Source organism: Amblyraja radiata, chromosome 3, assembly GCF_010909765.2.
Source record: "Amblyraja radiata isolate CabotCenter1 chromosome 3, sAmbRad1.1.pri, whole genome shotgun sequence".
Lineage (NCBI taxonomy): Eukaryota > Metazoa > Chordata > Chondrichthyes > Rajiformes > Rajidae > Amblyraja > Amblyraja radiata.
This window is the reverse complement of record NC_045958.1, coordinates 79,532,357-79,554,428: the sequence shown is the minus strand read 5'-3', so window position 1 is coordinate 79,554,428 and position 22,072 is coordinate 79,532,357. Positions and strand designations below refer to the sequence as shown.

The 22,072-nt window shown below is 43.7% G+C and overlaps 1 protein-coding gene across 1 annotated transcript in view; it reads left to right on the top strand.

Annotated features, from left to right (window-relative positions):
• Window positions 1-22,072, top strand: part of palm2akap2 (PALM2 and AKAP2 fusion) — a 117,564-nt gene that overhangs the window by 5,869 nt on the left and 89,623 nt on the right. Inside the window, exons 2-3 of the mRNA XM_033018198.1 lie at window positions 6,258-6,338; window positions 12,801-12,931. Of these exons, the coding sequence (XP_032874089.1) occupies window positions 6,258-6,338; window positions 12,801-12,931 (212 nt within the window). The remainder of the gene's footprint in view (window positions 1-6,257; window positions 6,339-12,800; window positions 12,932-22,072) is intronic.

Genomic DNA, 22,072 nt, shown 5'->3' with positions numbered 1-22,072 from the left:
CTCCAGAATAAATTATTTCTTCTACATTTTCAAGATTTTAAGGGGAAATTATAGGAAGTGTGAAGAGAAATAATTTCTGCTGGTTTGAAATTCCAGGGCAAAGGACATCACCTGAAAAAGAGAGCCATATTTTAAAGTGAACTTAGGATGGTTAGAAAAGGGAATTCTCTCACAAACAGGTCTGTTGCTGAATTAGTGACAGGTACAAAAGGCTAAAATGCAAATATAGTAAGCAATTAGGAAATCTAATAGAAGGCTACTGATTATTGGAAGAGGAATTCAATAAAGAAATAGGGAGCACTGTGTTCTAAGTACAATTATATCTTCTTCTCGGGCAGACCCTCTGAATTAAGAGTGACTTGTTCCCACTCCTGGGTTACTGGTCTGAGATTGCTGGTGAGACCAATGCAGTTACTGGAGGCTTTGGCAAGACCACATCTGGAGGACTGTGTATGGTGTTGGTCATATTTAAGGAAAGATGAAAATATGTTGGAAGCAGTTCAGAGAAGGTTTAGTAATACCTTGAATGGGGCTGGTTGTCTCCTGATGAAAGATTGGACAGGAATGGTATATATTCACTGTAGTTTAAAAGAACAAGAGTGGGTATAACTGAAACATATAAGGATTTAAAGGTCTTGACAGGATGGATTTGGGGAGGCTGTTTCCTCTTGTGGGAGAATTTAGAACTTAAGAGTGACTGTTCAAAAGCAAGGGATCCCCTTCTTAAGGCACAGATTATGTGAATATTGTTTCTGTCAGAGGGCTGTGAGTCTTTAAGACAGAGGTAGACAGATGTTTAATAAGCATGGGGTGAACATTTCACGAGAGACAATAATGCAGAATTGAGTCTGTCAGCCTCGCCAACGGTCTATCAGCCTCGCCAACTATCTGTCTTCGTCTTTTACACTCTTTGTGTTTTTAGTTTGTTGTAAAATGTATGTTTTAGCTTATCTTTCATTTTTGTATTTGTGGGGGGGGGGGAGTGGGGGAAACTTTTTTATCTCTTTCCTCGACGGAGATGCGACTTTTTCCGTGTCGTATCTCCATCTGCACTGCGGCCTAACATCGTGGAGTTGGCTGCCTCTTGTTTGGGACTTCTAGAGCTCCAAAACCACGAAGCCTGCGGACTTTAACATCTTGGAGTGAGCGATCCCTTTGCCAGGGGTCGGCTTTGGTGCTCCAACCTGCGGTAGCTGTGGATTTTATCATCGTGAAGCTCGCGGTTCCTGGTTAGTGACTGAATTCAGGAACTCCAAGCCGCAGGAGTTTCGACCATCCCAATATGGGAGCTTAGACCGCCTCGACGTGGGAGCTCGGTTGCCGGCTGCAGATGGTTCGACCCCTGACCACGATAGAAAAGAGGAAAGAAGATAAGACTTTATTGCCTTCCATCACATGTATGTGCAGGAGCCGCTGTGGTGGATGTTTGTGTCCATTTTTTATGTAGTTGTGTGTCTTGTGGCTTTTTTTGGTATGACTGTATGGCAAACCAAATTCCTCGTTTGCTGCAAAACATACTTGGCTAATAAATTACAATCATTATGACGATTATGATTATGATGATCAGGTCACACGTGATCTCATTAAAGTCATGAAGCATGCTCAATGGTCGATGGACACACTCCTGCTCCTAATTCATATATTCAATTGCTCATTTTGAATCTGAGATTGATAGAGCATTGATAAATCTTTTATGTGATGCTGTAAATGGAGCTGCTGTGATGCAAAACAAATTTCAGACTTTATTCTGACAATAAAGTAATATCGTATCGTATTGTTATTATTACAGAGCTAATTGGAGCTCGAGCACAAATCAGCCTAGGTTGTGCTGAATGGCAATGCAGACTAAATGTCCTAATGTTTCTACAACCATAAAATTCAGAACAATCTGATATTGAACAAAATCATTGACTGCTCCTAACAATAAATACACATTTTTTGTATGGCGTAGAGAGCGACCTATTGCAATACAGAAGGTACTACAAATAAATGGGAGAACAGGCTAGATATATCAAAGAACTTTACCTCCCTGTCAATTTAGGATATGTATATAACTGTCTGTCCTTAATACTGTTTAGAGTTCTGCTGGGCTTTCAAACATTCTGTGTCCCACGTCCCTGCCACAAAAGCTTGCATTCCAGCTAGACTCTCAATCGTAAACCATGTGCCCTGAGTGCACTTTTGTGCAATAAAATACTCACAATAAATACTGACAGTAAACTCTGCAGCCTGCAGATAAAGAAGGTTAGTTCCTTCGTGCAGTTCTGCTCCCAAGAGAAAGACCTCTCACACTCGCTCGCACATTATTATTTAAAATGAACTCTCATTTCTTGCCATGATTGTAACAGGTTGCACCAATGAATTTACAGCCCCCTCAGAACTGTTGAGTATTGAACCTGACACTATGGGCAAAGTAATACGTGTTAATGATGCACTTCATTATGGATGTGCAAATCAACCAGCAAAATTAGAAATGATCCATGAGTTGCAAATCTCTGACATTTTCTGGCTGATCTACAGCAAAAAAAAAAGTATTTCAATGAATAGTGCTCTGAAAGGAATAAACTCGATGGGTTGAATGGCTTCCTTCTGTGATATAATTCCAAGTATCTTTGTGGCATTTTGATATTTCCTCCACAGTCAATCAATCCAAGCAAGCCAGGAAAGGGAAACACAAAATGCTGGAGTAACTCAGCGAGCCTGGCAGCATCTCTGGATAGAAGGAATGGGTGACGTTTCTGGTGGGGACCCTTCCTCAGGAAAGCCAGGAAAGGGAACATGTTCTTTCAGCTCATCCACAAATGTAGTGAATGGTGAAGGCATTTTCAGAATTGTCAGATTTTATTTCTACTTCTCCTGTCAGTCTCTTTTTTTTCTCTCTCTCTTAATTTAATCAGTCTTCATCTGCTTCCTCAGAGGAAGAGCAGGGAATTCTTGCCAGTTTGCTGAGCCAGGATTTATTACTGTATTAACGTTACTAAAACATAGGTAGACTTTAGACACAGAATGGGGAAACAGGCCCTTCGGCCCACCTAGTGCGCACTAACCAGCGATCACCCCAGACATCAGCACTATCCTACACAACCAGGGACTTTCTTTATTCCAGCCAAGAAACTCCTATTTTGTGGCATCACTCTTTATTGACCTAATGGCCCATTGTCTCTCCATTACTTTACAACCAATTGTCTGCCAACTTCCTGATGTCTTCACTGTTGTAATTGTCCCCCAAGGGAACACACCACGGGTATTGAGCAGATCCTGAGGCATCACCCTCTTGGACCACTGTCAAGGCCTTTGATCAAATCAGCCCACAAATGACTACAATGAGAAGCCAACTTGGGCCAGGATGTCCATCTTGCACTAAAAAATGTCCAGTGCCATTCTGTCAACTATTTCCAGAAACTGTAGTCAGCCTTTATCCGGAGAAAATATCACATGAGCCCCAAAAAGACTAGAGAGAAGTTGAGTCATAAAGAAGAAATATTTCCAATGGTAGGCAACTAGACAGTAACAAGGCACAGATTCAATTGCCAAAACAACGCACGGCTACAGGAGAAGTATTGGGTGAGCTTGCGATCTGCAGAGCACTGCCTGGAAGGGTGGCAGAAATAGATTAAATTATACAGCTCATAGAGGGGATGAATAAATGTTGTCATTACAGCATGGTGAGGAAAAACAAGATAGTTGAACTTAGTGGAGAACTTCAAAGTACTAGCAGAGACAAAATAGGCTGAATGGCCAACTCCTGCATCATGTGCTCTGTGATCACTCTTCCATGTTCCATGCCGCTCATAACTTGGTGCGGATTTGTGTTAATTGAAGTTATGTTGCTGTGGGGACCTTTTAAACTCTCCGTAATGTGCTGAAACCACGATGAAGCTTTTCTGCAATGAAACCAGAATGTTTTTTCTTTCAAATTTAATGGGAACCAAATTATTGGTGGACTTTCTAACATTACTGATCTTGCAGTGAAAATAATTGCTGAGGATCATGTTGGCTAGATTATTACACCCATCTTGGGTAGGTTGTTATTACCGACCCAAAATGGGTGGGTTGGTGGTAACAACGACGTGCCTTTCTTCAACACTTGGAATGGAGTAAAATATAACATTTACCCTCGTCCTCAACTTCCAAACCAGCAGAAACTTACTGTCCCTTCTCACATTAAACCTATGCCCTCTAGTTCTTTATTACCCTACCCTGGGCACTCGCCCTATCTATTCTCCTCATAGAACATGGAACATAGAACTGTACAACACAAGAACAGGCCCTTTGGCCTACATTGTCATGACATTATATACTTCCCACAGGTTCCTGCGCTCCAAGAAATAAAGTCCTAGCCTGCCCAATCTCTCCCTGCAGTTCAGGGCCTTGAGTCCTGGTGCCCCCCCCCCCCCCCCCCCCCCCCCCCCCCCCCCCCCCCCCCCCCCCCGTCAATCTTCTCTGCACTCTCTCCAGCCCAAGGGATTTCCTCCTCCATCAGGTTGACCAAAACTGAACTCCATGTGTGGCCCCACCAGCATCCTGCAAACTACAAGCGAACGCCCTACTATACTCAAATCACTAACCGATGAAGGCCTGCATGCCAAAAGGCTTCTTCACCACTCTATCTACAAGGACATCACCTTCCATGAACCATGCATCTGCACTCCAAGGTAGCAACTCATTTAGAGCCCAGAACTGGAACAGTGCAAAAGTCCGAGAGCTGAAGGGCTGCAGAAGCTTTCAAAAATAGAGAGGGACATGAATATAAAGCTGAGAACTTTAATACCAAGGCTTCAGCTAACAAGGATCTAGTGCGGGACAGCAAGCACAGGGGAGATAGATGAAGGGGACTTGGTGCAAGTTACGAGACATATTCCATCCTTGGCTAAGTAAGCTCAGTTGCACAGGTGGTCTAACGTTTGAGTTGGAAATGTAGCACAACTTTCACTTCCTTGTCGTATAAAGCAGAGAGGTGAACTGATTGTCCGTATCACAAAAGCATGGAGCTCTGCCAGATCTCTTCAGTGGGAATAGAAATCTGGCCTCGGTTTTGACATTGCTTCTTCTTAGTAGTGTAAACATTGGCAAGAGAAAGGGATTATAGTTTATTTTAAATTCTCCAGTTTGCAACTTACTCTTTTTCTTTAATCTGTGATTTATTAGCACTTTTACTGTGACCTTAACTTGAACGCACTAAAAAAAAAAACATTTGCAAGGTTTTTGCCCATGAAGCCTTGGTATAGATACTGACTCAGTACGCTAACGTGAGAACACGTAAACTGAGTGTTCATAGAGATCACAATACAAGATGACCACACAGCTCAGCCAGGCCTGGGTCAAAGATGGTGCTACTCAACCAGAACATAAGAACACAAGGAATAGGAGCAAGCCCTTATAATTACTCCACCAGGCAACATTGCGGCTCATTTTCTACCTCAGAAGGCTGTGGAGGCCATGTCAATGGATATTTTTAAGGCATAGATAGATAGATTCTTCATGAGTATGGGTTTAGTTTTTTAGTTTAGAGATACTGCACAGAAACAGGCTCTTCGGCCCACCGGGTCCATGCTGTCCAACAATCCCTGCCTATTAACACTAATCCGACACACACTGGGGACAATTTTTACATTTACCAAACCAATTTACCTACCTACCTGTAAGTCTTTGGCGTGGGGGAGAAAACCAAAGATCTCGGAGAAAACCCACGCAGGTCACGGGGAGAATGTACAAACTCCATATGGACAGCACCTATATCGGGATTGAACTCGGGTCTCTGGCGCTGCAAGCGCTGTAAAACAGCAACTCTAACACTGGACTACCGTGCCACCCGTCAGGTGTCAGGGGTTACGAGGAGAAAGCAAGAGAATGGGATTGAGGGAAAGATAGATCCGCCATGATTAAATGGTGGAGTAAACTTGATGGGCCGAATGGCCTAATTCTGCTCCTATCACTTATGAACCTATGAACCTCAGTGCCACTTTCCACAGTTGCTCAATATTGTTCAGAAGGAAATATACGTCTAGATGCAAATGTCACCATGGAACATGGAGAGAGAGCAGGAATATGGTGATTAGGAGCACCAGACTTGATTATATGTAATGATGGAGCAGGTTCGATTGACTGAATGGCCTACTCCTGCTCCCATTATTTTTTAATATGCTTTTGTTTCCACATTTGAAGTAAAGCTTTTGCTTGTTGCATGTTAATAAGAATGAACTTGTGACAGTCAATGACATTGGTTTTAAACGTTCTTTCCCTCCCTCTCTTTGAAGGAAAAAAGGCAAAGGCAGATGGCAATTGAAAACAAACGACACCAGCTCGAGGATAAAATACTTCAGCTGCAGCATCACAAGGTAGGAGACCCATGCCAACCTGTAATTCCCCTCAAAAGCTCAACACTGTTGTGCTCGTTGGTTCCATGTGACGTTGCTGCTACTGGCTGCTGTTAAATGGCCACAATGGCATGATCAGCAGCTCATTGCATATCTTACATTCTATAATGAGTTAAGCCCCTGTCCCACTTAGGAAACCTGAACGGAAACCTCTGGAGACTTTGCGCCCCACCCAAGGTTTCCGTGCGGTTCCCGGAGGTTGCAGGTGGTTGCCGGAGGGTGCAGGTAGTGGAAGCAGGTAGGGAGACTGACAAAAACCTCAGGGAACCGCACGGAAACCTTGGGTGGGGCGCAAAGTCTCCAGAGGTTTCCGTTCAGGTTTCCTAAGTGGGACAGGGGCATTACTGCATTGCTCTGCTGCCTTGTTCTTGGAATTGGGTAGGTCCTCCATGCACGGATACTTAAGCATGGAGGAATTTTGGTCTGCTAGCAAGGGAAGGTTTCTTTTTCCGAATTAAGACAGAAGATGCTGAGAACACTCAGCAGGTCAAAAGATGGATACATAATACTGGAGTAACTCAGCGGGTCAGGCCGCTTCTCTGGGCAGAAAGGATGGATGTCCAGTTCGGGGTAGAAGGGTCCTGACCGGAAATGTCACCCATCCTTTTTCTCCAAAAATGCTGCCTGACCCGCTGACTTGTGTCTATCTTCGGTATAAACCAGCAACTGCAGTTCCTTTCTACACACTCAGCAGGCTAGGCAGCATCAGTGGAGAAAGCAACAGAGTGAACATTTACAACAGAAATGAAAAAAATTGTTAGAGAAGAACGAAAGAGGGGAGCCTAACCAAGAGCAAACACAAGGGGAGATTTGGGGAATAATCAGCAGGTCAGGCAGCATCTGTGGAGAGGGAACCGCAGAGGGGAAACCACCTCATTACAACAATGTCAAAGCCCAGAGTTGAAAGGCCAAGTGCCATGTTTTTTAAAGAGGATTACAATCCCGTGCAATTTGTAATGAAATTCCTTGTGTGTGAATACTTGGCCAATAAACTTAAACTTAACACTTAAAAACATAAATTATTGACTGGCAGATTATCGGGTCTATAGGGTCGGTTGTTCCCTCAATTATTACATCTTTGTCCTTTAACAGCTAACACATGGTGCTTTCGAAAAGGATTAACTGGACTACTTAACAGTAATATTTCATAAGGAACAGGGGAAGAATAAGACTGCCAAAAATTATGTAATAAAAATTGACTATGGCTGCAGACTATGGTTTTAATTCAAGTCAAACAAACATTGCGATAAATCTGGTGAGCGGAAGGATTGGGCTTTGTAACTGACACATACAGTAGTAGTGATTATTAACCAGTGACTAAAGGGATCATTCTCCAATACAGGAGACCACATTAGTTGGCCAATAATCCAGTCTGTTCAGGTGGAACAAGGGGATGTTGGTTGTATTGTGGTCAACCTCAGTAATGTGGCAGGTGCCCCACACGTGCCAGTGGCCCAGACAAAGGCAAAGTAATGCGGGCTGATGGAAACTAAGATAAATACAGAGAGGTTCTGGAAATACTCAACAGGCCAGACAGCATTTGTAAAGACAGAGAGAGGATTAGCATTTCCCGTCAATGGTCTTTATTCAAACTGACAAGAGGTGATTACCCTTAATGTTTCCCTCTCCACAGAACCTACCTGACCTGCTGTGCTTTTCCAACAAGTTCCTATTTGTAACCCATTAGCAACGTCTTATGAAGATTTTACCTGTAAACTGCTGACTTCAGGCTCAGGATCATTTTACCATTACATTATTCTTCTGAAAGCAAGTTCCTGCAGATGATATCCCTGCCACAGCAACCTCTGCATGTGTCCAATAGTTGTCAATATTGAGCAAACGGCAGAATATTTGCCATGACAATTGCAGCAGTTCTCACTCCAGCAAGACTTTATATAATTCCTCTGAATTTCCCATGGCCTTGCTTATCTTTCAGCCCTTCAGCCCTTCAATAACTTGACGCTCTTCTGGTCTCTTGTACATCCCTGATTTTTATCATTGCTCCATTGGCTCTTGTGCCTTTGCGGCCTAGCCCGAAGCTCGGAAATTTACTCCCTGGGCCTCAGTGCTCGCCATCTCTTTGTGCAAATCTCATCCCAGCCGCCCGCTGGCATCACTTTGCAGTGTGAGGGAGAGCTTGTGACAAGGGACAGAATTGGAGCAGGCTGTATCATAAAGTGGACACATAAGGGAGATTACCCCCCTTACACAACCTCACTTGCCTCCGTGGCACCTCCTGGCCGCTGATTTCCAGCTGTCACTGGGAGAGGACTTTCAAGTTCCGAATCACTTCCAAGTAATCAGCGCAGCAATGACGAAGCCAGTTTACCACCCAGTTTTGGGTGGAAATCTCTCGTCCTGCTTTAGCACCCGATTCTACATGCAAAATGCCACAGGGCTACTTAAATGTATTATTGATTGGTTTTATGAAAGTTTGCGAGGGGGGGGGGGGGGCATCAGCCTGGGGCAAAATCAATGTCCAGGCAGCTGATTTTTGCTTTCTGTTTGACATAATTTTACCAGCAGGATAATAATGGGGACTTGGCAGGGGGGGGGAATCGAAGGGGGACCCGGTGGGGGGGCGCCTGCAGCCATGTGCGCCAGAGGCCTGGTTTACAGATGCGAGAAGAAAAGACTGTTCAATGAACTTTTGTAACTTTGTCAGCGCCAGAAACGTGGCCACTCTTTGTGCCGAGGTGAAGTCTACTGTATGACATTACCGGGTTGTATACAATAACATAGGTTTCAGTGTACCTAGGTACATATGGCAATAACATATCATTGACTTCAGTGGTTTGGACAAAACTGCAACCTCACTTGGCCTCTTGCAAAATGAAGTGTTGTTTGGTGGGGTTCAGTGCTGTGGGGTTCCTGTCCTGCTGACAACCCTTGAGTTCCTGTCATACAACCCTTGAGTTCCTGCCATTAATCACAGCTCAAAGTAGCGAGTAAAGCCTGAATAAAACACAAAGTGCTGGAGTAACTCAGCAGGTCCCCCCCCCCCTCCCCAATATTTCAAAAATAAACTGGCATCTCACCCATAGAAGCAGCACCAGCCCCAGCCCCTGGTGAACGTTCCATTGTGTGATGTCACAATGCCCAATGTTCACATATGTCCAATCGGAATGGATTCATTTACATATGCCTTTGCAGGAGCCCCAGCACCTGGTGAACGTTCCATCGTGTGATGTCACAATGCCCAATGCTCAAAGACATTGTTGCCATAGAGGGAGTACAGAGAAGGTTCACCAGACTGATTCCTGGGATGTCAGGACTTTCATATGAAGAAAGACTGGATACTCGGCTTGTACTCGCTAGATTTTAGAAGATTGAGGGGGGATCTTATAGAAACTTACAAAATTCTTAAGGGGTTGGACAGGCTAGATGCAGGAAGCTTGTTCCAGATGTTGGGGAAGTCCACAACAAGGGGTCATAGTTTAAGGATAAGGGGTAAATCTTTTAGGACCGAGATGAGAAAAACATTTTTCACACAGAGAGTGGTGAATCTCTGGCATTCACTGGCACAGAATGTAGTTGAGGCCAGTTCATTGGCTATATTTAAGAGGGAGTTAGATGTGGCCCTTGTGGCTAAAGGGATCAGTGGGTATGGAGAGAAGGCAGGTACAGGATACTGAGTTGGATGATCAGCCATGATCATATTGAATGGTGGTGCAAGCTCGAAGGGCCAAATGGCCTACTCCTGCACTTAATTTCTATGTTTCTATGTTTCACTCTCCTCACCCCTCTCCCTCTCCCACCCATCCCTCTGTCCCCCACCCCCCTTCCCTCTCTACCCCACCCCCTTCCCTCTCTCCCCCCGCCCCCTTCCCCTCTGTCCCTCTTCCACCACTCCCCCTACCCCTCCCTCCCCACTCTTCCACTTCTCTCCCTTTACCCCACCCCTCCCCCAACCCTCTCTCTTCCCCTCCCTTCCCCTCTCTCCCCCACCCCTTCCCCTCTGTCCCTCTTCCACCACTCCCCCGTCCCTCTTCTACCACTCCCGCTACCCCTCTACCCCTCCCTCCCTCCCCACTCTTCCACTTCTCTCCCCCTTCACTCCTCCCCCTCTCCCTCTCCTCACCCCTCTCCCTCTCCCATCCCTCTCTCCCCCACCCCCTTCCCCCTACCCCTCTGTCCCTCTTCCATCACTCCCCCTACCCCTCTCCTCCTCCCTCCCCACTCTGCCACTTCTCTCCCCCCTTCCCCCTGCACTCCCTCCCCACTCTTTCCCCTCTCCCCCTCCCCTCCCTCCCCATCCCCCTCCCCCTCCCCCACCCCCACATCTCTCTCCCCATCCCCCTCTCTCACCCCCTACCCCGCTCTCCTTTCCCTCCCAAATCTGTCCCGTTTCCTCCTCCTCCTCTCCCCTCCCTCCCCTCTTCTCACCCCCCCTTCCCCCACCTGTGTGTTTGGGGGGTGGTTAATGTGAGTGTGATGCCGCAGCCCCCCCCCCCCCGCAAACGCCGTTGGGGAAACACACCCAACGGGTCTGCACTTGGTCTAGTGATTCTATAAAAGCAAGCACAGCAGATGCTGTCAATCTCTGCAGATGCTCAGCTGGCCGGGCAACATCTGTGGAGAGTGAAATGGAGATAACATTTCATCCAAACTAATGATTCATCTATTGGCTTTTCTATTTTCATTGTTTGAATAGAACTGAATGCGTTGTTTGTGCACTTGGCACTTCAATGAAGCTTGAAACATTTCCCACTTAAATCCTCCCTTTTTTGCTGTTCCAGATTAGTAAATGTTTGAATTAGGACAGCCAGTCCAAGAACAGAAGGTGTTCATCCCACTCGTCATGTTTCACCGTGGGCAATTTATACTCTAATATCATTTGCCTGCATATTCCTTGACACCCTCTGACTTATGAAAATCCATCAACTAACATTTTAAGGTCATAAGGAAGAGGAGCAGAATTAGGCCATTCAGCCCATCAAGTCTGTTCCGCAATTCAATCATGGCTGATCTATCTCTTCCTCCTAACCCCATTCCCCTGCCTTCTCCCCATAACCCCTGACACCCGTATTAATCAATAATCTATCTCTCTCTGCCTTAAAAATATTGATTGACTTGGCCTCCACAGACATCTGTGGCAAACAATTCCACAGATTCACCACTCTCTGACTAAAGAAACTCCTTTTCATCTCCTTCCTGAAGGAACGTCCTTTAATTCTGAGGCTATGACCTCTAATCCTAGACTCGCCCACTCTATCCAAGCCTTTCACTATTCGGTACATTTCAATGAGGACCCCCCATCATTCTTCTAAACTCCAGCGAGAATAGGCCCAGTCCTGTCAAATGCTCATCATAAGGTAACCCACTCATTCCTGGGATTATTCTTGTAAACCTCCTCTGGACCCCCTCCAGGCCTAGCACATCCTTCCTCAGATATGGTGCCCAAAATTGCTCACAATACCCAAAATCCTTTTGATGTTTTCCATTGACCCTCTCACAGCCCCAACAGTATTTTGGGAGAGGAAGTTCTGGATTCCACTTCCCTTTGTACAGAAGAGTGATTCCTCACATCACCCTGAAAGACCTGGCCTTTATTTTAATGTTTTGCCCCTTTATTGTGGACACCCAGCAGAGGAGGTAGCTTCTCGTAATCTTTCTCTTTTGGACCTTTATATTGCCATAAAGATGCCATTTTTAATGCAAATTGTTACAGCTGTTGATCTATTCCTCCTTTTACTTTTCTCTTGGCAATGACCAGTCAATCAAGTTAACAGTAGCTGTAAAGGAGTGTCGCAACCATTGCATTCCCAAGGATATTTGACCTTTCTTATGTTATTCATTATAATATTTTACATGAAGCAGATGAGAACAGTTGTGAAAATGTTTTCATATTTGTAATGGAGGAAACCTGCAGAGGTCCAGCAGAACAGTTTCCACAGCTGGTGTTTGACCCTGGTTCTGCCCCAGAGAACTCCCTTAAATGCGGGAATGCTGCTTGATTAAAGTGATGGGAAGCAGCCAGGCATTGAATTAAACAACCAAATCGACAGTGTCATTGAAATCCATTCAATTTACTCCCATCTGATTCAAAAGCAATCCCAGTTAGGGAAATGCATTTTCTAAACTACTTAACATGTTTCAAAATTAATGGAGCTACTTCCAGACATATAGCGCCTTAAGCAGTAAAAATATTCCATTATTGACAGGAATGTTTTCAAACAAAGTATGATGCCATGCCACATAAGAAGACGCTAAAATGGGTGACTAGCAGCTTGGTCAAAGAGATTGGTTTTAAGCAGCGTCTTAAAAGTGCAGAGAAAGGTAATGTTTAGAGGGACATTTGTGGGGAACAGGGTCTGGATGTTTACAGGTAAAATGCTAACAATTACAATGCAATGTTTTTATGATTTTGCTACCCTGGTAGACTGAATTTTTCAACAGACCTTTCTTCCTTTCCTCATCCAGTCCAAAGCCATGCGAGAGAGGTGGCTGCTGCAAGGAATCCCTGCCTCATCACCGGAAGAGGAGGAAGCAAGGACCAAGCAGGTCCAGGCAGATGAGAACAAAGCAAAGAAATTGGAGGAAGCCATTCGCAGGTCAGAGACCATGCTCGTTATTTGCTCGTTATTTAGTTTGCTCGTTATTTAGTAATCCATTTTACTCTCACACATATCTGAATATTGATGCTGGAGCAATGATTTTGAGTGCACATGATGAATTTTATATTTACAAAATAAATGTGTATTAGATATGAGTAAATGATGGCCTTAATGCATCACCCTCTACTGCATGTGTGATTGCTATCGGTTTATTATTGTCATGTGTACCGAGATACATTCAAAAACTTTGTTTTCATGCTGTCCGGACAAATCAGACTATACATGAATAAAATTAAATTGTTATACTCAAATACAGTAGATTGTGCAAGGGAAATATAGTATTACAGAATATAGTATTACAGCATAATAACACGACACAACAGCTACACAGAAAGTGCAGATAAAAAAGTGCAGATATGGAGATGGTGATATATGTGATGGACTGGGTTACATCCACAACACTCTGCAATTACTTGCAGTCTTCGCAGAGCAGTTGCCAAACTATGTTCTGATGCATCCCAACAGGACATTTTCAATGGTGCATCTGTCAAAGTTGGTTAGAGTCGTTGGAGAAATGCCAAACCTCCTTAATCATCTGAGGAAGTGAAGGTCCTGGTGTGATTTCTTGGTTGTAGCTTCTATATGGTTTGTCCAGAAAAAAATGTTATTACTAGTTACACCTAGAAACATGAAGCTCTCAGCTATCTCCACTTCAACACCATTGATGCTGACGGAGAAATGTACACTAATGTTTTCCCAAAGTCAATAACTCGCTTCATCTTGCTGACGTTAAGGGAGAGCTTGTTGTCTTGATACCATGTTGCTAAGTTCTCTGTCTACTTCCTGTACTGCATCTCGTTATTGATTGAGATCCACAGCCCACTACAATGGTGTCATCTGCAAAATCATAAATGGAGTTAGAGCAGAATTTGGCTTCACAGTCGTGGGTGTATAGGGAGTATAGTGAGAAGCTGAGAACGCAGCCTTATGGGGCACTGGTGTTGAGAATTATCGTGGAAGGTGTTTTGCTGCCTATCCTAACTGATTATGGTCTATGGATCAGGAAGTCGAGGATCCAGTGGTTTGGGGGTTGCTAGGTCCTGGAGTTTGGAGATGAGTTTGGTTGGGATTATTGTGCTGAAGGCAGATCTTCAGTCAATAAATAGGAGTATAGCTTGGGTGTCCTTGGTATCCAGATGTTCCAGTGATGAGTGTAGCATCAGGGAGATCGTGTCTGCCACGTAAATATGGCTGTGGTAGGCAAACTGTAGAGGATGAAGGACATTTGGGAGGGTGAAGTTAACATTTAAGAAACATTTAAGAAAGTATACAGGATACTTGCCTTTTTGAGGTAAGGCATTGAAAATAAAAGACAGGAGGTTATACTAGAACTGTATTAGAAACAAATTAGACCACAGTTGAAACCCTGTCAGGGAGAATGTGGGTGAATGTCAGGGTCATGAAAAGAAGGGGAGAGTGGGAAGGGGAAGAAGAAGATAAAGAGAATTATGAGAGGCCTGGATAAAAGGGTAATAACCGATTTACCTTAGTTGAGAATGAAATAACCAGATAATTGGTAAAAAGGATAAGTGGGGAATTGAGCAATACATTCTGCACCCAGAGGCCAACAAAGGTTTGAAAATGACAGCTGCCGTCTCCCTTTCTGGTATATGGGTCCCGATTGAAATCCAATATTAGATTGCATATGCTGTCAATTGGACTGCACATAGTGGAATGCTTTGAGAGCATTGAATGCACAGATTCACAGTTCGCAAAATGCATTGCCAGGATGCATTGTGCCTCTGCTCATACTTTGAAGGGGACGTTCAATTAATCCCCTCACCCTTTTGCCCTAACCCTGCCCTCCATAATGCTGTGCATTGGTTGAGAGCTCAGCCCACCATTGATGCTCTAGTTGCAATGCAAGGCTTAACCTCTTCACCATGTGGCTCAATGTGGAGTGAGCTACTATGGCATTGTGTACTAGCTGCCTGTGAGGGTCATAAGGAATAGGAATAGAATTAGGCCATTCTGCCTATCAAGTCTACTCCGCCATTCAATCATGGCTAATCTATCTCTCCCTCCTAACCCCATTCTCCTGCCTTCGCCCCATAACCTCTGCCACCTGTACTAATCAAGAATATAATCTATCTCTGCCTTAAAAATATCCACTGACTTGGCCTCCACAGCCTTTTGTGGCAAAGAATTCCACAGATTCACCACCCTAAAGAAATTTCTCCTCATCTCCTCCTTAAAAGAACATCCTTTAATTCTGAGGCTATGACCTCTAGTCCTAGACTCGCCCACTAGTGAAAACATCCTTTCCACATCCACTCAATCCAAGCCTTTCACTATTCTGTATGTTTCAATGAGGTCTCCCCTCATTCTTCTAAACTCCAGCGACAACAGGCCCAGTGCTGTCAAACGCTCATCAGAGGTTAAACTACTAATTCCTGGGATCATTCTTGTAAACCTTCTCTGGTCCCTCTCCAGAGCTAGCACATCCTTCTTCAGACATGGTGCCCAAAATTGCTCACGATATTCCAATTGCGACCTTACCAGCGCCTTATAGAGCCTCAACATTATATCCCTGTTTTTGTATACAAACCCTCTTGATATATATGCTAGCATTGAGTTTGCTTAGAGGGCTAGTATAGGTTGGGCTGGGATGAAAAGTATAGTTCAGGGTGACACCCTGGTCACCACACTGACTGCATGCCATTACTGGGGAGAGGCAACACAGGCTCCTTGTGCTGAAAGAGCATCCAGATGAACAGTTGAGTTGAGTTGGGTTTAGTTTATTGTCACGTGTACCAAGGTACAATGGAAATTGCATACAGTTTTGGTCTCCTAATCCGAGGAAAGACATTCTTGCCATAGAGGGAGTACAGAGAAGGTTCACCAGACTGATTCCTGGGATGTCAGGACTTTCAGATGAAGAAAGACTGGATAGACTCAGCTTGTACTCGCTAGAATTTAGAAGATTGAGGGGGGAACTTTTTTCACACAGAAAGTGGTGAATCTCTGGAATTCTCTGCCACAGAAGGTAGTTGAGGCCAGTTCATTGGCTATATTTAAGAGGGAGTTAGATGTGGCCCTTGTGGCTAAGGGGATCAGGGGGTATGGAGAGAAGGCAGGTACGGGATACTGAGTTGGATGATCAGCCATGATCATATTGAATGGCGGTGCAGGCTCGAAGGGCCGAATGGCCTACTCCTGCACCTAATTTCTATGTTTCTATATTTCTATGAAAGTTTTTGTTGTGTGCTAACCAGTCAGCAAAAAGACAATACATGATTACAATCCAGCCATCCACAGTGTACAAATATATGGTTAGGGGAACAACATGAATAACGATTAGTACAAGATAAAGTCCAGTAAAGTCAGATCAAAGATAGTTTGAGGGTCTCCATTGAGGTAGATAGTAGCTCTGGACTATTCTCTGGTGCACATCTCAGCCCAGTGCTTTCCCTATAGTAACAAACTAAATATCCTACCACCAATGTTGAGTTTTACTCTTCTGTCCCTGTCAGAGTTCGAAATGGATGATCAGTTTTTGGAGCTTGGTGTTGGGCGTACAAATGACAGAGCCAGCCACACAGAGCCAACTTCAGGGATGACAGATGGCACAATGGCCTAAGTGTTCGGCTGGCGACCGGTAGGTGGCCGGTTCGAATCCCGCTTGGAGTGCATACTGTCGTTGTGTCCTTGGGCAAGACACTTCACCCACCTTTGCCTGTGTGTGAATGTGTGTGAATGTGTGTGAGTGATTGGTGGTGGTCGGAGGGGCCGTAGGCGCAGAATGGCAGCCACGCTTCCGTCAGTCTGCCCCAGGGCAGCTGTGGCTACAGAAGTAGCTTACCACCACCGAGTGTGACTGAGGAGTGAATGAATAATGCGATGTAAAGCGCCTTGAGTATTAGAAAGGCGCTATATAAATCCCATCCATTATTATTATTATTATTAACTGAATGTAAAGAGGACCTACTGTAGGTGTTAAGAATGTTAAGCTGGGAGAGGACACTAACTTTGGTTCACTTGTCCATCTCGAGAACTTGAAAGGCTTTGCAGAGACTATAATGGTTATAAGGACGAGGAATTTATTTAGCCAAAAGCTGATAAATCTGTAGAATTCATTGCCACAGATGGTATTGGAGGCCATGTCATTGCACATTTTTTAAGCGGAGATCGATAGGTTGTTGATTAGTAAGGATGTGAAATATTACAGGGAGCAGGCCGAAGAATGGGCTTGAGAGGAATAATAGATCAGCCACTCTGGACCGAATGGCTTAATTCTGCTCCATCTTATGGTATATTGGTCTCATATCTTTGAAGTGGCTGGAAGAGCAAGAAAACAAATTAGATAAATGCATTTGAAATAGAAAACATACACTGGGTTAGGGGGAAAAGTGGGGGAATTAATTGAAAGGCCCCTTCTAAGTATCAGCAGAGGCACGGATTCCTTCAGTGCTCTCCATTTGCAGTGTTCACTGCTACATTTCACATAATAACACATACTAGCTAGACTCAGACACATCTTCAGATCATCGGTGAATAATTAATTGATATGAAAAGACACCTTGTCCAAAGAGAAAAAATAAACAGTGAAATGGAGAGGACTCACATTTAAAGTTGTTTAAAGGATTAATACCATCTGTAGAGTTTAAAGCAAATTTCATATACTTGTAGGATATTAAATGAGGCTGGGCAAAAGTGATTATTTCCATATATACAAGTCAAAGCAACTGGAGAAGCTCACATCCATTAAATGCCCCCTTAAAGAAGTGTTAGATAGATGGTATTAGTTTAAATGAATTAGTTGTGTAGTTAATTTATTTGGATTAGGAGCAGCAGCAGCAAGTTTAACAGCTATTTAAGGTGACGGCAGAGATTGTGGGTGGGTTGCAAGACCATTTCTCGCACCATCAAACCAGCTGGGCTGTTTCATTTGCAACATGGCCTGCATAGAAAGGAAAGTAATAAATGCAGTGGCTTAAAGTTAAATACAAGAATTGAAAGTGCAGAAAATTGAACCACTCAATTGATCGATCACATTCATTGCATGGGCCATCTACACTAAGCTGTCTCTAGAATATTACAAATTCTTTATTGCTTAAGCAAGAGATTGCAGCCATGGCTTTGACAGCCTTTGGATATCTTTATGATTGCTGTGGGCACTGAATTTCTTTTGAATTTCAGTCATTGAAGCACTGTAGGGAATGGGACACTGCAAAATCACGCTGTCATCAATTAAACGAATGGGTACCTTGTTGGTTGCTTAAAGGATACATTTTTGATCATTGCCCTGCTCTACTTCAAAAGGTCCTGCATCATCACTTAAGGGGAGAAGAGAACTGGAAAGGACCCTGGGCAGTGCCTCATCTGACATTGCAACAATCCCTTTGTACTAGGCAGCGCTAGGCTGGATTACAGGCTGGAGAATGGAACTGGAACCACAACTATCCAGCATTAAAATTCCCTTGATAGTGGGATGGTGAAAATAGCTTCAACAAAAATAGCTTCTTGCAGGTGAATAACTTGCAAAGCTATTAGGAAAAGCTGATGTACGTTTAAGGTGATGAATGTGGGAGGTCTTGTGGTGAAACCCTGGTTCACACATGTTTCATCATCCACACCAGCCCAGCCCCATCTGTATCTGACCCTGTCAGGTATCACCTTGTGGCAATGAACACCAGCCTACCAGCTTGTGCAAGACGTTTATAGACCATCTAGACCGTCAGCACCTCATTAACCTACAATGCAGGAACCCAGCGTCAAGTCACTCTGAGAAAAAGACTTGCCAAGAGCAATTACTGAACACAGTTTGATTTTGTAAACAATGTCCGGGAACAATTGTGTATAAGAACGATTAACCCTTTCCAGTGAGCTAATCAAAAGAACAAGGACTGTTGGATTTTTGAGTTACATTTTAACAGAATCTTTATGATTACTGTGAAAGTAATCGAAAAGACGCAACAACAGCTAAATTATAGCAAGGTGGAGAACTGCCCGTGAAGATATTGTGAGAGATTTCAACAATGTGACTTTGGCCAAACGTCCTGACAAGATATCTGTCAGCTCCTCGCTTCAGGGAATGTTGGATTGGTGCCATAGAGGGGAAAGTTTACAAAGAAAATGTTGGATGTGTTTCATTGGCATCAATCTGGATTTGAATAATGTTATTTGACACAAGTCCAGTTAGTAGGTATTGGCCGCAGATCAAAAGGCAGGGATTATACTGGTTTAGAGTAGGCCATTCTTCAGAGGCTGAGGAATGATTCAAATCTCAAACAATGCATGAGGGTATTTTCAGAGAGTAATGTGCTGTGTTTATAAATCTAATGCAACTCAAAAGAGCAAATAGCCACTGAAAAATGCCACCAGACGTTTGCAAAAAAATCGCCAGATACATTTGCAAAAAACGTGAATGAGAGAAAAAAGGGGACAAAGAAAGAAATTCATAAATTCATGTCATAGGAGCCGGTAGGCCATTCAGCCCATCGAGCCTACTCTGCATTTCAGTCATGACTTATCTATCTAGCCCTCTCAACCCCATAATCCTGCCTTCTCCCCATAATCCTTGACAGCCATACTAATCAAGAATTTGGCAATCTCTGCCTTAAAAATACCCAATGATTTGGCCTCCACAGCCATCTATAGCAATGAAATCCACAGACTCACCACCCTCTGACCACAGAAATTCCTCCTCAACTCCTTTCTAAAGGTGCGGCGTTTTATTCTGAGGCTGCGGCCTCTGTTCCTTGACCCTCCCACTAGTGGCAGCAGAATGAAGGAATAAATAGGGAGAAAGAAAGAGGAACAATGAGAGTGGCGATCAGGGAGAAAGAGAATGAAAAAAAATTAAGAAATGCAAAGAGAGACAAGGAAGACAAAAAAAAGGAGGTGGAAACTATCTTGCATTTCTATAGCCAGTACTTTTGAACTATCAACACTGATGTAAAAAAAGAAATCACAGCATAGTAAACTCCCACAAACAGCAATGAGGTAATGATCAAATAATCTTTTCTAGTGATAAAAACCTTATCTTCTGACTCCAGAATGGTTAGGTAGCTGCACGGCAGGGAGTTTTACTTTAATAGTTGCACTGCTGGAGTAGGTGTCAGAGGACAAGTGAGGCTGATGCAGGATGAACCTATCTGCATCAGCTAGCAAGAGTCAGAGCAGGGACACAGGGGGCACTGGCATTGCACTGATTGGGAACAGCCTGCAGCTGACAATGGCGTATTATTTGTGTAGGGAGGAACTGCAGATGCTGGCTTACACCAAAGATAGACACAAATGCAGGGCAGGCAGCTCCTCTGGAGAGGAATGGGTGACGTTTCAGGTCGAGCCCCTTCGTCAGACTGAGTAAGAGAGAGAGACATAGTGATATAGATGGGTAAGGTGTGAAAACACTGTCCCATTGAATTACTCCAACATTTTGTGTGTATCTTTGGTCTACTATTTATTGTGTGATAATGGTTTGCAGATTAGTTAGGAACTGGGAACAAAGTAAATTTGAAAACTCTGAAAGCAGTTTCCACAAAAATGGACTCTGGGGACTTATTTATTTTACGTGACTTAAAGTGTCATTTCATAAATGTTTTCCCTTTCATACTCTGCCGCGGGTCTACATGCCAACTATCTACGCCATTTTATGGGAATCACTTTCAAAGCACTAACAAAGTTCAAAGTGCCTAAATAAATTCAACAAATTTGGGGATTTGAAAGATAACCTGCTGTAAACTACTTGCCAGATTATATTGTGTAGGAAGGAACAGCAGATGCTGGTTTATATCGAAGATAGACACAAATTGCTGGAGTAATTTAGTGGGTCAAACGGCATCACTGGAGAAAAAGGATGGGTGACGTTTCGGTTGAAGACCCTTCTTTAGACGGTCTGAAGAAGGGTTCTGACCTGAAATGTCACCCATCGTTTTTTTCCAGAGATGCTGCCTGACCCATTGAGTTACTCCAGCACTTTGTGTCAGATTATATTGTCTGGCTCATTTCTTCCTGCCTTATTTTCACTCAGTGAATTTGCTCTCACTATATAGATAGTACCGGATGGAAGTAAATCTCTACCCCATCCAACCTTGGCTAGCATAAGTAAACAGTTTTGATTACATTCTATAGCCATCCATTTTTCCTTTCTCTTCAGTTCTCAATCCAATCTAACCTTGAATGTTGACATACATTCGACCAAGACCTTTCACCGTGGAAGTGAATTCCAGTGGCCCAGATCTGTGTAATGAACTATCTTTGCCCCATGTACTTGAGCCTGTTTCTATGGATCCCAAGAGCTCTGCAGTGTTCTTTGGCCAACCGTGTCCTTCACTTTTATTTTTTCCAATGCTTCCTGTAAATTGATTGATAATCCGTCAGTTATTCAGAAAACTTAACTTTTTTGTTGTCCCTAAAACATTAACTGGAAATGCCCACATTATGAGTTTATACTCCCTTTTGAATAGAATGCAAAATAAAAAAGATGAAAAGCTGAATGTGCAAGAATTTGTAATTCTTTAGATTTCTGGCCAAATTCCAGAATTAGTTTTACCCACACAAATCCCTAATGTGTTAAATGATTATTGCAAGAGAGAGGACTTTGTCCCTTGTTTGTCCCTTGTTTGGCCCATCTCCCTTCATTCTCTGTACACCCCTGACATCCCAGGCATAGGATTCCTCAGCCTTGTCATCTAAGCCATAATTCTGGCTGGCTGCACACCAAATGCAAATATCACTTTTTGGAGCTTGCTCCCACACACTAAGCAGTCAGTGAGCAGAAGATCGCAATAAACAAGCAGGCTTGGGAGGTGCGTAGTCTGCATGTTGCAGCAAAGCTGCATGCAACACGCGGTTTTTAACTGTCCTGAGATATTATCTGTCCAGCCTGCCTTAATAAAGAAAATTAGCTACGTTAACTAAAGCATCTTTAGAGCTGACTGTATCAATATCAGCCTCTAAGATACTGGAGGGTAGCCAGCACGTTAAACCAACAAAGTATTTTTATAAACAAAAGGCTTTACAGAGAGACAGCTGCCAGGATCGTGTTGTGGTGTATCAGTCCAATCTGCTGGACCACACTCCTTCCAAGTTTTGAAATCTTTCTCGTCTGCTACAATGAACCATCTCATACCG